Here is a 16,281-nt window from a genome sequence, read left to right on the forward strand (position 1 = left end):
TCAGTTACCATCTTCTAAGCCGACATCTAAGACCGCAATCTTTGTGGCTGGTCGATCGAGGATCCCATGCTGCGTTTTAATAGTGGCTCGACGAACTTGTCCGTCCTTGGCGGGGATAGTGTTGGTCACGCGGCCCTTAAGCCATAAGTTTCTAGGCAAGTTTTCGTCGACGATAATGACAACGCTTCCGACTGATATAGGGGGACATCTTTCGAACCATTTTGTCCGTCTAGTAAGTACCGGTGTGAACTCCTTCACCCAGCGTTGCCAAAAGCGATCTCCAAAAAGTTTAACCTCGTTCCAATGACGTCTTAAATTCATCTTCTCTTCCTTGATTGGTTTGTATCCATTTGATGAGCCCATTAGCAGGTGGTTTGGAGTCAGCGCGGAGTCGTCCTCGGAGTCCAGGCTGACGAAAGTTAACGGACGTGAGTTTATGATGAACTGTGCTTCCATTAGAGCACACCTCAGGCTTTCGTCGTTGAATGTGTAATTCGGGCAGATGCTTTTTAGGACTGTTTTGGTTGTGCGGACTAATCTTTCCCAAGCACCACCCATGTGAGGGGCTCCTGGAGGGTTAAATTTCCATTTAATGCCGTCGAACTTGATTGCAATTTTATCGAAGTCGATCTTGATCAGCTCCTCTCGTAATGCTTTCTCCGTGGCCTTGAAGTTAGTGCCATTATCAGAATAAATTTCTCTTGGTGTCCCACGTAGTGCCATGAAATTCGTGAAACACATCACACAGGAGCTTGTATCGAGGCTGTGAGCGATCTCGAAGTGGACTGCACGCAGGGTTAAGCAGGTAAACAGCGCAACCCATCTCTTCTCTTTGTGTCTTCCAACGTTGACTAGGATAGGCCCAAAATAATCAACGCCGGTGCACGTGAATGGTTTTTCGAAACTGGTCAACCTAGCTTTTGGAACCGGGGCCATTTGTGGAGGCTGTGGCATTGCGTGACGAATTTTACATAACTGGCAGGCTTTTCTTACGGATTTGTGCAGTACTCTTAGGCGCAGAATATAAAATTTGGATTTTATATCGTTTATCACGGTTTCGTGAGCGAGGTGATGATATTTTTCGTGATAGAACCGGACTAATAAAAATGTTACTCGGCTCTCTGGTGGCAATATTATAGCGTCCATAGTATATCCCACAGCGTTCACTCGTCCTTTAGTGCGAAGGATTCCGTTATCGTCCAGATATGCGTTTAATCCAGTCAATCTGCTTTTTGCGCTTATTGGTTTTTTGCTAATCAATGAATGGATTTCATCCGAGAACTCGAGCCTCTGTGCTTCTTTGTATAGTAGGGTCTGCGCTTCCTTGACGTGAAATTCGGTCACTGCTGACGGCATGTCAGTCCTTTGGCATTTAGCTTGAAGTCGCTGAATATATAGAGACATGTTTGCGACGGCTCTGTATAGGCGCCGCCAATCGGAAAAATATTCCACGTCGAGTAAGACTTTATTCGCACTACGAGTTGTGAAGACGTGTCTGCGTAGTTCGGTCGTATCGATCTCCGTCGCTCGTGATGGAACTGTTGGCCACTTACTGGGTTCGCTTTTCAAAAACTCTGGTCCGTAAAGCCATGTGTCCACACAAGGGTTTTTGATGACCTTCGTTGCCCCGTCTGCGACGTTGAGTTTTGATGGGATCCATCGCCATTGATCCACCCGAGTGGTCTCCAGGACTTCGCCGATTCTGTGCATCACGAATTGTTGAAAGTTGCGAGGATCCATCACCAGCCATTGTAGAACGGTTCGTGAATCCGACCAGAACGTAAGATCGTCGACTCGTAGGTTACGTACGTTGATAATTTTGTTTGCTAAGCGTGAGCCCATCACGGCGGCTTGAAGCTCCATGCGCGGAATAGATAGTGGCTTTAGTGGCGCCACTTTGCTTTTCGCGGCTACTAGCATAACGTCCACCTCGTCTTTTTGGGACACTCGCAGGTAGCAAGCAGCAGAATAAGCATGCTCGCTAGCGTCCACGAACGTGTGCAGGCCGATTCGTGTTCCAAAAGACATCCTTGGGGAGTAGCATCTCGGAATATTAAATGTTGCCACTTGAGGCAGCAACAGCTTCCATTGATTCCAGTCCTCCAACAGTGATTCTGGCAGCTCTTGGTCCCAGCTGATGTTTGATCGCCAGATTTTCTGCAGAAGGATTTTTAATCCGATCGTATGACACGACAGTAGGCCCAAGGGGTCGAAAATCGACATTAGAACCTGAAGGACTTCTCTTTTTGTTGGGACTGCAGGATCGGTAAGGACGTCTCGCTTAAGTCTTGAGAATCTGCAAACAAACTTAAATACGTCTTTATGTGGGTCCCAATACATACCCAAAACCTTTTCTGTAGCGCCGAACTGCACTGGCTCCTGTTTTTTGGCGTCTCCATCGTTCTTAAGATACGAGAGAACTGTACTGGAATTTGACGCCCAGTTTCGAATTTCGAATCCGCCTCTGGAATGGACCTCTCTTACTTGGCTGGATATTTCGATGGCTTTCTGTTCATCACTCATACTGTCGATGAAGTCGTCGACATAGTGCGCGCGCTGAATCGCATCCGAGGCTAATGGGAATTGCTGCCGGTGGACTTCTGCATTTTTGTCGCGAACGTAGTGGGCTATGAATGGTGCACAATTGATACCAAAGGTCATCGCACGCATGACGTAAGTGTTTATCTTATTTCGGTTGACATCATACCAAAGAAAGCGCTGAGAATGCATGTCTTCGTGGCGAATGTTGATCCTGTGAAACATTTCGGCGATGTCGCCGCTTACGGCGACTTTTCCGACTCTGAAGGCTAGGAGAACGTCGATGAGTGGGTTTAAGCAGTCCGGTCCGCTTAACAGAAAGTCGTTGAGGCATACTCCGTTTGTTTTTGCTGCCGCATCCCAAACCAGCCTTATCTTTCCAGGCTTATTCGGATTTAGGGCTATAAATACGGGTAAGTACCAAGTGCGAGTTTCTTCTTTCTTCGCCTCCTCGTCAGATAGTTGCTTGGCGTATCCTTTGTCAAGAAGATTTTTGATTTGGTCGTCGATTTTTGTAAACAGATCCGGTTCGCTCAGAATTCTGGATCTCATGCATTGTAGGCGCTTTAGAGCTGTAGTGCGACTCTCGGGAAGTTTTTGAAGGTCATTCCGCCACAGAAGCCCAACTTCGTATTTGCCACATTTGTTTTGGCAAGTCTGCTCTAGGATTTCGACTGCTCGTTTGTCCTCGCTTGAAAGCAGTTTTTTAGGCGAAATTGACTCGAGGTTGAATTGTTCTTTGACTTCATCGTGAAGCTCTCGCCAGTTGCAATCGCAGTGGTGCATAGATACATGACGGTTTGAGTTTGCTGATCCCTGGATAGTCCACCCTAACATGCACTTTGACGCTATTGGGTCGTTCCATTTGCCTTCGCGGATCCTGCGAGGAACGGCTATTTTCCAATTGTTTGTTCCAATTAATAACATTGGCTGCGTGGAGTAGGTCTCTAATGGCAGGTCCTTTAGATAGCTGTACTTACTGCGCAACTCATCCATATCGACGGTTTGCTTTGGGAGTGCAATATTTTTGACAGTCTGAACGTTGTTGAGCCAGTAACGTTTTTCTGAGCTAACGCCTGAGATTTGGATTGATGCTCGCACGGAAGTGTTTTCGAACCGAGTTGTTTCTCCAGTCCATTGTAAACAAATCGGTGAAGGTGTACCTTTTATACCGAGCTTGTCAAAAATTGATGCGTCTATTAGGGTCACAGATGATCCTTCATCCAGGAAGGCGAAAACTTCGATTTCATTGTCGTCATAGTGTAGGGTTACGGGTACGATTCGGAAGAACTGGTTTCCTTCTACATCGCCTTGGTGTGTGCTTACATGTCTTTGATTTCCCGTCTCGTTGGCTAAATTGGGAACATTTTCCGAGTGGAGTAGAGGGTGATGCTTTCTTGTACAACCGTTTACTCCGCAATCCTTTGGTCGACAATTGTTTCGATGAAGCTTCAAGCATCGAAAGCAGGCCTTTCCGGCCTTAGCGACTTGCCATCTCTGTTCAACGGCGCTGGATTTAAATTGTTCGCATTGTGTTACCCAATGATTTGTGGATTCGCATGCAATGCATTTTGGATTAGTCTGTTGCTGGGCTGTAGATACCTGGCTCGAACTGGCTGCGCATCTATCATGGGTATTCACAGAACTTGTCCTGTGAGAAAACGGTGTCACGACAGTCGACGCCGCCTGCGCTATTTTGTAGAGCCAGTCGCTGAAAGCTTTAATGGGAGGGACCGATTCGTCGCGGGTGTGCATCGCCCAGTTTAGTTTGTGGTTACTTGGAAGTTTGTCTACAAGCTCCTTGACTAACATTGGGTTGTTTAAGTGCGCTGTTAGGCTGCATGCTTCGATCGTTGCGCAAATGTTGCGTACTGCGAGCGCGTACTCTATTATGGATTCCAATTTTTCTTTGGGTGGCGCAAGCTTCCTCACCTTGTCGATCATCCTCTCCAGGATGTGCTCGGGTCTGCCAAAGAACATTTTTAGCGTGCTCATTACTTCCGGAACTAGACTAGGAAGTAGAAGCTTATCCTTCACCATTTCTCGTGCCCTGCCTTTTAGGCACTTTTGTAGACGGAGCATGTTTTCAACATTGGAGAACCCTGCTGCGGAAGTACTGTGTTCGAATGTACTGATAAACATTGGCCACTCCTCAGGATCCCCGCTGAACGAAGGAAGCTCCTTGGGTATAGCTTGTCTTGCGGCGATTTGGGAACTGGACGGTGATGCGGGCGTCGCCTGAAACAGCCCGTCTGTCGATACGTTTAGCGTATTCATTTGCAGTAAAATTTTATACTTCTCCTCGATAAATCTCTGCTCGGAAGCTCTTTTTTCTTCCAGCATATCAAGCATAAGCTTGTTTTTGTTTGCGGTAGAATTATCATCGGGAATAATGTGTCCGTCGCTGGTTTTGTCCATATCGATGAGGTTGTCCACTAGCTGCTCGACCTTATTTTGGCTTGGTAATATGTTGGAGTTGTCGAACTGATTTGGAGGCGGTGATCGTAATATCCTTCCAGGTGGGGTTTTGGAGCTACCTCCAGCAAGGCACGGATCGCAATTCCAATCGTTGTTCTCGACGTCGTCGTCGACGCCTGCGCAGCGAAAGTGGTACCAACTTTCACAACTGTCGCATTGGACCCAACTTTCTTCAGTTCCTGTCGCTTTTTTCTTGCATATTCTACACACTTCTTTGCTCATCTCTGTTCACTTTTAAGGCTATGGAAGCTTGGCGTGTGGCAGAATTGTAGTTGTGTGCGAATATTCTGGGGTTTTGTTGGTTCCGTTTACATATTACGTTTTTCTCACCTAACGTTCAAGAAAGGGATGCGATCGCTATTTCACAATATTATGGCTAATTGGAAATACGTCGCTTCGTAATTGTACAGTTAGAACGACAACCACGCGTGTACAAAGTTTTTAAGAATGTTGAGAGCGAAACTGAATTGGTTTTACAGCAGCCCACACTACCAAATTGAAGGCACAGACGGATAGCGTTAAACTACGTTTTTGAAATAAACTTTATTTAAATTTTAGCTTCCGAATCAATGTGTATTACATTTGGCGTTGCGGAGCACGCTTAAAAACTTTGTCTTTTTCCTTTTCTTCTTTCGCTTCTGCCGGTTCTAGGGATGGTTCTTAAACAGATAAATGGGTCGATATTTCTGATATCGGTACATCGAGAAATACATCGAGAATTATCGAGTGCTTATACATAACATAAGAAATTAAAAATTAAGTTGAAATTATGGCGGCAACATGTTATACAAAATATTCTAGTTGGATACACTGTTTTATGTTTTCAGAAAAACAATACTGCAACAATGTACACATTTTTCTATTCTTAATGGCGATATTTATAATTGTATGTAAATTCAGTCTTTTTTTTAAAAATCATAGGAAATTTTCGCCCTTGAATAAAAAAGTTGGAATATATAAGAAAACGTAATATTTAAGGGAAAATTTTTTTTCATAAATGTCGTTGTATGGAAAATTTTTCCACGGTTAAGTACTTTAATTTTTTTCATAAGCACAGAAAATTTTATTTTTTCTGCACCTAGAAAAATAATTTTTTGAGTGTACTCGGGCTGTATAATTTGGATCATTATCTTGCTAGAAAGTCCACGATATTGGCCAACAAATTTTCATGTAGGATAAATCTAAATAATCCGTAATAGGAGATAGCAGCCGCAACCGTTATTTACCTTATTTTGTTGATTTATGTTAAATGACACCCCCATCCTCCCTCTCCTTAGAGACAGCGGAGGTAGTGCCCAGTCTGGCCAGTTCATGGGCTGCACAGTATCTTATTATGTCCCTATGCTCAGGAATCCATTTAAAGTGGATGTCAAACTGGTGGGCCATCTTGTTAAGAGATTTGAGCTAAGGAACATCATCCTGATTGCAAATTATTACCAATTTTTCATAGTGCAGGGGAATGTATTTCATTTGACCGGATATTTTTGCAGACCAATTAACAGTTATAGGCCAAAAAACAAAATCAATAGAAACACAAGCAACTGCCATAGTTAAGCAAACAACGAGCCAGATTCAGATACGTTTCACCCTCACTAAACTTTTAAAATATTTTAAATTAAGTTTGTTCCCGAACTCCGCATAACTGCAGCTTGACCCAGGTCAGAGCTTCTCAAAAATGTAGCATAAAGCATTTGCTATTTGCGTCTTACCGTTTGCGGCAAAGCAATTTAAAGCCGATGCAGGCAAATTGAGGTGAAGTATTTAAGGCAAAAGCCGCTTGAGTCCATCCCCTTCATAAGCCGATAGGGCCCAGAAAAAAAAGGAATATAGGGGCACTTGGGACTTAAGGAACAGCTGCACATTTTGTTGCTTATCTGCTTTATCAGAGATTTTCTCGCCGACTTTCTCGTTCTCCTACTTGCCCCGCTATCATTTTGCCCAGTGCTTCCATTAAAAATCCATTAAGACAATATCTTGATCGACTTGCGTCACCTAATACACCCAAGACTTGAGAGGTATCCAATTGATGTTTAGCCAAATGATCTAAGGGACGGCAGGAGCCCGTTCTTATTAATATGCTATTTCGACTCTTATTAATTGAGGTTCTAATGCGAAAATAGGATGGATGCAATAACGCCTGTTTGCCTTTTGATATTACACCTGCAGACCTCGTTGTCGTTAAAACCCGAATAAAAAATTTCAAAAAAAGGTGTTAGATATTTGCCAACACACAAAAAATTTGGTTGGTAAAATTGACCAATGCAGATAGTTGTGGTTGTATAGGTATTTGTTTTTACTTTGTTTACTATTCAATAATTAAGCCACCATTAACATAAACACGTTCACTTGATGTATGTATTTTGTTACTGTAATAGTAAATATTTCATTAAATATCAACTATCCACAGAAAAGTGTGCAACAGTAACTTTACAAAATTTTCTCCAATGTGTTGTTTCCCTTCAAGTAAAAAGGGCGATAATTCTATCTAGGGCTAGACCCATGCATTTTTAATAGCAGCGTGCCGAATGTAAGAAAATTAACAAATTGTATTAATTCTTAAGTTTCTTTTATTAGGCTGTTTACAATCGTCTTAAATTTCCGGGACTTTCAAATAAGGTCAATGCGCAGGCAGTGTTGTTCTGAAACGTGGCCATTTTTGTTGATTATTTACTTTAAAAAGAGGCTTTTTACAACAATGTGTCGTATGTTAAAACTTGAGGAATCTCAAGGGCTATAAACATTAAAATTTAATTTGAAATCGTTAGAGCCGATTTTGAGAAATCAGAAAAAAAGCTAAAAGAAATAGTATAAAAAAAAAACTTTTGCCCATAATTTTTTTTGGGACAAACTGACAAACTTACAAGCAAAATAAAATTTTGTTTTTGAGAAATCCCCCAAAAACCTTTTTTAGTGTGAGCTGTAATTCGACACGTATTTTAAGTGACAATACAAGTTGGGGTTTTTATCCCCACCGGCACCAACAGATTAAATTTTCTAAATTTTTCCTGGTGAGCTTCGTCACTACGTGGACTGCCGTCCACAGTGATTAGTAAACGTTTCAAGTCAACTGAGCTGGACATAAATAAAATGGTTCAGCAGCATTTCCTACATGCCAAGGACCGTGTCTACAAAAAAATGCAAAATACCTAAAAAATATTTATACCCGTTACTCGTAGAGTAAAAGGGTATACTAGATTCGTCGGAAAGTATGTAACAGGCAGAAGGAAGCGTTTCCGACCCCATAAAGTATATATATTCTTGATCAGGATCACTAGCCGAGTCGATCTAGCCATGTCCGTCTGTCCGTCTGTCCGTCTGACCGTCTGTCCGTCTGTCCGTCTGTCCGTCTGTCTGTCCGTCCGGATGAACGCTGAGATCTCGGAAACTATGAGAGCTAGGCTATTGAGATTTGGCGTACAGATTCCTGAGCTTCTTACGCAGCGCAAGTTTGTTTCAGTAGACAGCCACGCCCACTCTAACGCCCACAAACCGCCCAAAACTGTAACTCCTACAGTTTTGATGCTAGATAGAAAATTTTAACTGAAATGTATTGTTCTCATCAATACCTATCGATTGACCTAAAAAAAGTTTGCCACGCCCACTTAAACGCCCACAAACCGCGAAAACCTGTGACGCCCACAATTTGCATGCTAGATAAAACTTTAACTGAAATGTATTGGTGTCGTCAATACCTATCGATTGATCCAAAAATAATTTTGCCACGCCCACTCTAACGCCCATAACGCTTAAATCTGTCTACCGCCGGTAGGTGGCGCATTTTAATTTCGCTTTGCTGCTTGCATATCTCCATTTCCCTTTGAGTAACGGGTATCTGATAGTCGAGGTACTCGACTATAGCGTTCTTCCTTGTTTTTTATTCAAGATTTTCCAATTGGGAATTGGGAATTCTATGTATCCGCTACAAGCGTCTTACAGAAGTGTTTCGGCGATGGATTGCGAAAGTAACTCCCGTCGGGATAAAATGTGCCACTTCGGCGTTACTTTTTGAAGTCACTTTAGCGAAACTTCGACCGAAGTTTAAAATAAAAATTAATGTAATGTTCAATGGATGTTTTTTCTTATGTCTCGCGGATGCTTCGCCATGTTCTCCGGTCCATTTGCAGTCCAGCTCCAATTCCCAATATGACAACATGAGTCTTGAGGGAGTGGGAGTGGATTGGGAACGGGGTTATTCCGCTGATGCTCCAAAGCGTGTTCTTAAAGCGTGAAATAGATTTTGCCCCTGTTTATGCGATACGTCTCATTTCGTGACTTGATTCGTGTGAAAAAAGGTTTTTACAAAAAGTAAGCCATTGCATGAATGCTGTGACGAACAATGAAAATAAAAATGGTTCAAGCGAAATTAAGTTCATTTGCAAAAGATGCAGTTCCAAAACAAGGAAGAACGCTATAGTCGAGTACCTCGACTATCAGATACCCCTTACTCAGCTAATGGGACCAAAGGGAAATGGAGACATGCAAGCAGCAAAGCGAGATTGAAATGCGCCACCTACCGGCGGTGGACAGATTTAAGCGTCATGGGCGTTAGAGTGTGCGTGCAAATTTTTTTTTGGATCAATCGATAGGTATTGACGAGACCAATACATTTCAGCTAAAATTTAGTATCTAGCATGAAAATTGTGGGCGCCACAGGTTTGGTCGGTTTGTGGGCGTTAGAGTGGGCTGCAAAGAAAAGGGCAGCTTAAGTTGAAAATATTTGAGTGTTTTGTTTTTAAGAATAAGGGCAAAGTTATTTTAATATTAAAACAGAAAAAGAAAAATTATTAGGATCCCTGTAAGCGAAGACGAAAGGTTTTACAGTTATTTATTAAGATTACCAGGTACGGGGACTTGTATAGGACTTTTTCCACACCAGAAAAAAGTAAAAAAAAATTTTTTGGCGATCTGTTTTATAGACGTAATTTACTGAACAGCATCCTTACTTGATTAATGTGTAATCAAAATATTGGCCGGACAACAATATTCGGACAAGTGGTTCGATAGGAAGGGAAGAATAGAACGAATATTTATATTATATACTAGCAAGGTCGCCCTCAGCTTCGCTTGATAAAATTTCGAAAATAGATCGCTATGTTATCCTAAGCTTTCGACTTGCTAACATTCCTTATTTCCACACTACCATAAAGCTAGTTAATAATTATATTCATTTTATTAATATTGTAGGGAAGGAAGGAGGGAAGGCCATGAATCTATTTGTTTAAACATTTATATTTGCTTAAACAAAGAAATAGAATTTACTGCTATTACAATGAACACAGCTGTACGTAACTTATTTAGGATCAAATTGATCAAAGATTTTTTTGGATGTCTTTAAAGTATCAAGGACCATTTTATGTTTACTCATAAAACTGGGTTTTATCGAGCGTTACTCAAATGATTTTCTATATTTGTACAAATTTGACAACAGTTAAACAACAAACATTTTTTAGTGTCTTATAATTTTCATAGGAACTGTAGCTTGATCTATTTGTATCTTAGGACTCCTCAAATGTTTTTCTGCTCTGAACCTGTTTTACGAGAGCAGACTCATGCTCATCGGTGAAATTTATACCTTGAGGACGTTAGTTTAATTTCGTGCTTTATAGTCTAGAAAAGGACTTTACGCCAAAAGGGCCTTTAATTTCTGCAGGTAGTGTCGAGCGGCAGTTTTATCCAGATGTCTACCTTTCGCGCGCTCGCACTGCCCTCTGCACTCCCTATCCATCTCTCCCCTAAGTCTCCGCTCCGCTCTGGAGCGCCTTAGTTAAGCTAGGCTCAAGCAGTTTAATTTTCAAAGTGACAACAAGCTCCCACGGGTAAAAACCCCAACGTACTCCCGTGTTTTTCGTTCCTTCGTTCTTGGGACTTCGTTCTTACAATTTCAGTGATCAGCCACCCCGCCTCAACAGGGCCTATGACCCAAAAATTGTGAAAAAATTACACTGGACGGACCCCGATTTTTTTAGGAATTTACTGCACAAAGGTAGAAAAGGATACTTTGTTTGTATAGCAATAGTTAAAAGGCAATTGAGAAAATACCTATAACCTATGCTTTTTTATTGCAGCTATAGCTACTGAGGCCTTAAGCTACGTTAATTATATAACAATTTACATTTTTATACCCGTTACTCGTAGAGTAAAAGGGTATACTAGATTCGTCGGAAAGTATGTAACAGGCAGAAGGAAGCGTTTCTGACCCCATAAAGTATATATATTCTTGATCAGGATCACTAGCCGAGTCGATCTGGCCATGTCCGTCTGTCCGTATGAACGCTGAGATCTCGGAAACTATGAGAGTTACAATACTGGGATTAGGCCCGCAGATTCCTGAGATTCCTGCGCAGCGCAAGTTTGTTTCAGTAGAGTGCCACGCCCACTCTAACGCCCACAAACCGCCCAAAACTGTGGCTCCTACAGTTTTGATGCTAGAATAAAAATTTTAACTGTAATGTATTGGTCTCGTCAATACCTATCGATTGATCCCAAAATTTGCCACGCCCACTCTAACGCCCATAACGCTTAAATCTGTATACCGCCGGTAGGTGGCGCATTTTAATCTCGCTTTGCTGCTTACATATCTCCATTTAGCTGAGTAACGGGTATCTGATAGTCGAGGTACTCGACTATAGCGTTCTTCCCTGTTTGTTTATGATGTGTTCGTGCGTAAGCCTTGAGTGTCCCAGCCTTAGCCTTGAAATCTTAACCAAGTCTTGGCGGTCAGTGGTGTTTGCTTTAATGTTGTAATTTTTTAGAGATAGTTTGTTGGGGTTAATAAGTTTATAGTGGTCTGAAGTATTTTCCCATAGAGGTGCGAATTGATTTTTGAATTTCTGCTTGATAAATAGTTGTGTGTCCTTGTAGTTGTAACTGTTTTCGTAGAAGTGTGGAAATATGTGAGCTTCCTTGGCAGCTGCGTGAGCTATGTCATTTTAAGGGAGAGGGATGATTTTGTTTGGAATACAGTGTCAGGTGTGTTAGATTTAGTTGTGTAATGCAGTGTTAAGTCTATTTTATCTTCTGAGAAGGACCATGGTGGGTGTTTCTGTTTCCTTATTTTAACTAAAGTGCTGTTTATTACATTTTCGAGAACGAATTCTGACGCTTTATGTACGATAGAAAGGATCTTTTAGCGTTCTTTATCTTTGACGGTCGGTTTGAAGTGACGTATTTTTGGCGAATGAGAAAACCTTAAAAATCCGCGCAGTGGTCAGCTTAAGTCTAATCTCGATAGGCGTAATCTCGGCTTCAATTAGATGGTTATTGATTGGAGTTGTACGTGGTGCTCCAAAAGCAAGTCTTAAAGACAAGAGAGAGGGCAATTCTCATAAAATGGGAGACTACTGTCTTGGACATTACAAGAGCGTTTACTGTATTTATTAAAGATCTGGTATCGCAATTGTATCTACGATTGCCTAACCATTTAGTTATGTTGAGTCTTTTTGATAATTCTACTGCCAGAGTGTCTATGTGTCCTATGTTTCCGGCAGATATGCAGATGCTTGTATTTTTGCACGGAGAATTTCGCTCCTGAGTAGTCGCATCAGCTTAATATGTCTGTGTATTTTCTACAGTAAAGTGAAGTCGTCTGCATAGGAAAAGAATCTGAATCCCCTATGGACTTCAACGGTGCGGCATAGTTTGTTGTACGATATTAGGAAGAGAATTACAGACAGCGGCGAACCCTGAGGGATCCCATTGTACAGTGGTCTGTCTTCACAAAAAATGTTGCTCACTTTGACTTCGATCTTGCGATTGGTTAGGAAGTTCTTTTCGAAATTCAGCAATATTGGTCCGATTTTTCATCTATGTAACTCGTCTATTATTGCGTGAATTTCTATTTTATCGTAAGCTTTTTCGAAGTCGAGACTAATAATTTTGAGGTGGCTTCTGGTTGATAGGGCTGCGGTAGTCTGGTAGTATAACAGAGTTAGGCATTCAGATACGGACATGCCCTTTCGAAAACCGAGCTGTCGACTATCGAGGAGCTTTTAGTTTATTACAAGCCACCAGAGTCGGTTTGCTATGCTTTTGTCTAGCACCTTCGAAAGACAAGGGTTGAGCGATATGGAACGATACGAGGTTACAGATGTTTTGGGAGTATTGGGTTTATGGATCGGTATTATGATACTGTTCTTAAATTGTTGAGATATGATGCTGTCTAGGATGTTGTTCCACAAATTTATTAACCGGCTTGGTAATGGCTGACTAAAGTTTTTAATCATTGTTAATAGAATCTACAATCACATTGATTGAGTTTAAGGCAGCTCTAAACAGCCTCAATGGAAAGACACCCGGTCTTTATGCGATCAAGACAAATGTGATTGTAGATTCTATTAACAATGCTTCCGGTGATGATGTGGGTTAAATTCATCGAGTAGACACTGTTGTTATTAGTTTGGAATGATTCGGTAAATTTAGAGTCTGAAGACGACCAGTGAGTGACGAGGACTTGGGCTATGGATTCTGAATATATATTGTTATACCCGTTACTCGTAGAGTAAAAGGGTATACTAGATTCGTCGGAAAGTATGTAACAGGCAGAAGGAAGCGTTTCCGACCCCATAAAGTATATATATTCTTGATCAGGATCACTAGCCGAGTCGATCTAGCCATGTCCGTCTGTCTGTCTGTCCGTCTGTCCGTCTGTCCGGATGAACGCTGAGATCTCGGAAACTATGAGAGCTAGGCTATTGAGATTTGGCGTGCAGATTCCTGAGCTTCTTACGCAGCGCAAGTTTGTTTCAGTAGACTGCCACGCCCACTCTAACGCCCACAAACCGCCCAAAACTGTGGCTCCTACAGTTTTGATGCTAGATAGAAAATTTTAACTGAAATGTAATGTTCTCATCAATACCTATCGATTGACCCAAAAAAAGTTTGCCACGCCCACTTTAACGCCCACAAACCGCAAAAACCTGTGACGCCCACAATTTTCATGCTAGATAAAACTGAAATGTATTGGTCTCGTCAATACCTATCGATTGATCCAAAAAAAAATTTGCCACGCCCACTCTAACGCCCATAACGCTTAAATCTGTATACCGCCGGTAGGTGGCGCATTTTAATCTCGCTTTGCTGCTTGCATATCTCCATTTAGCTGAGTAACGGGTATCTGATAGTCGAGGTACTCGACTATAGCGTTCTCCCTTGTTATACCCGTTACTCGTAGAGTAAAAGGATATACTAGATTCGTCGGAAAGTATGTAACAGGCAGAAGGAAGCGTTTCCGACCCCACAAAGTATATATATTCTTGATCAGGATCACTAGCCGAGTCGATCTAGCCATGTCCGTCTGTCCGTCTGTCCGTCTGTCCGTCTGTCCGTCTGTCTGTCCGTCCGGATGAACGCTGAGATCTCGGAAACTATGGGAGATAGGCTATTGAGATTTGGCGTAAAGATTCCTGAGCTTCTTACGCAGCGCAAGTTTGTTTCGGCACAGTGCCACGCCCACTCTAACGCCCACAAACCGCCCAAAACTGTGGCTCCTACAGTTTTGATGCTAGAATAAAAATTTTAACTGAAGTGTATTGTTCTCATCAATACCTATCGATTGACCCAAAAAAAAGTTTGCCACGCCCACTTTAACGCCCACAAACCGCGAAAACCTGTGACGCCCACAATTTTTATGCTAGATAAAAAATTTTAACTGAAATGTATTGGTCTCGTCGATACCTATCGATTGATCCAAAAAAAAATTGCCACGCCCACTCTAACGCCCATAACGCTTAAATCTGTATACCGCCGGTAGGTGGCGCATTTTAATCTCGCTTTGCTGCTTGCATATCTCCATATAGCTGAGTAACGGGTATCTGATAGTCGAGGTACTCGACTATAGCGTTCTTCCTTGTTTTTGGATGGAGTTGTGGGAGATGTTATGCAGTGTATATCATTTCTGGTTTTTCTTCCGCAGAATATATTGATGTTTGCCAAGATTTTTGAGGGACTTGATTTGGGGTTGATTTCTGCAGTAAACTTTTGCAGTGAGCTGCGTTTTGCTTGTTTCAGTTCTCTTCTAAACAAAGCCTTGTTTTTCTTTAACTGTATGATGTTCTCGAGAGTTATATTTCTTCTTAGCAAGTACCACGATTGGTTTTTTTGGTTCTAAGTAGTTCGAGGGATGTGTTCCACCAAGGGACGGTTTTTTTTTTGTTAAATACTGGGTTTGATTGCGGGATTGCTGTGCTTGCGCTTTGATGTATTATTTTTATAATGTTAGCGGCTTCTTGATTTATTTGGTTGCTTGGTGGCCTTTTGTTGTGAAAAATTTCCGTGAGTGATGTAAACACGGGCCAGTTTGCGGTTTCAAGCTTGTATCTTGGAACATTGTAGCTTTTACTGGAATTCTCATTATCAAAAAGGTTAATATGGATGGGAAAATGATCACTACCGAAGAGTTCATGAAATGTATTAAAAAATCGTACATCCCTTTCTATTATTGTTAGGCAATCCCCAGCTTTGGTGCCAGCAGTTAAAGTCACCTGCTATGATGGTATTTTCATTGGGGTTACCATACATATTTTGCAAATTTCTTAGTTTGAAATTCTTGATGGGGCAATGTATGTGGATATGAGACGAAGCTTTTGTTTGGAGTGAATAATAACTCCGACAGACTTAAAATCGTTGTTAAGATTAACTTGTTCGTTCTGTATTGAGTTGTGGATTAGAATTCCTACTCCACCGTGAAGTTGTTTGATGAGTTTTTATGTATGAATGTGAAGTTGATAGGGATGGGGATGTTATGAAGGGAATGTAAATGGGTTTCTTGCAGGCATATGGCTTTTGGGTTATAACATTTAAGTAATAATTGTAGTTGGTAATTGTTCATGTACCCGTTACAGTTTCATTGCAAGATTAGTACCATTGTGATAATTTAAATAGTTATTTTCTATATATCTACTTAAAGTTCTTCCTCAGAGCAGTTGTAGTTGGCTAGTTTGCTTAATTTATTGGCTAATTTGGTAGTATTTATAGGCTTTATTTTGTCTGATTTATTTTTGGCTTTGAGAGGGGGTTTTGATGTTAGGTTTTTCCTATGATTTATTTGGCTTCTAAGCTTACGGTCGGATTCAGTTATCTTCTTCTTAGGGAGGGTCGTAGTGGAATCTGATGAAATCTCAGTCTCCATTTCTTCTATGACGGTGCGTTTGGACGAAGTGGTGGGTTGGTGATCCATGATGTCGTTGTATGTCCTTATTTGACAGTTGGTGCTTGTGCTGGTAGGTCCTCGGGTGCTGGCAGTCTTTTGGTCTTCATTTTCAGTGGTCG

General features: G+C 41.6%; 1 protein-coding gene across 1 annotated transcript; it reads right to left on the reverse strand.

Moving 5' to 3' along the window:
• LOC139352700 (uncharacterized) lies at positions 1 to 16,189 on the reverse strand. Its single transcript, XM_070995331.1, has 4 exons — positions 16,075 to 16,189; positions 2,485 to 5,132; positions 1,675 to 2,157; positions 1 to 945 (listed from the first exon to the last, which is right to left on the reverse strand). Exons 1-4 carry the CDS (start codon positions 16,187 to 16,189, stop codon positions 1 to 3), a joined length of 4,191 nt encoding a protein of 1,396 aa, XP_070851432.1.
• Positions 16,190 to 16,281: the final 92 nt, after the last annotated feature.

This window comes from Drosophila suzukii, chromosome 3 (assembly GCF_043229965.1).
Source record: "Drosophila suzukii chromosome 3, CBGP_Dsuzu_IsoJpt1.0, whole genome shotgun sequence".
Taxonomy (NCBI): domain Eukaryota; kingdom Metazoa; phylum Arthropoda; class Insecta; order Diptera; family Drosophilidae; genus Drosophila; species Drosophila suzukii.

Bases quoted from the DNA above. Each gene is read 5' to 3' on its own strand.
- LOC139352700 (XM_070995331.1), bottom strand. From the start codon at position 16,189: ATGGATCACCAACCCACCACTTCGTCCAAACGCACCGTCATAGAAGAA. The intron at 5,133-16,074 runs GTAAGCTTAGAA...TTCGCTGCGCAG, and splicing joins GAAGATAACTGAATCCGACC to GCGTCGACGACGACGTCGAG. The intron at 2,158-2,484 runs GTAAGAGAGGTC...ATCCTTCTGCAG, and splicing joins CCATCGAAATATCCAGCCAA to AAAATCTGGCGATCAAACAT.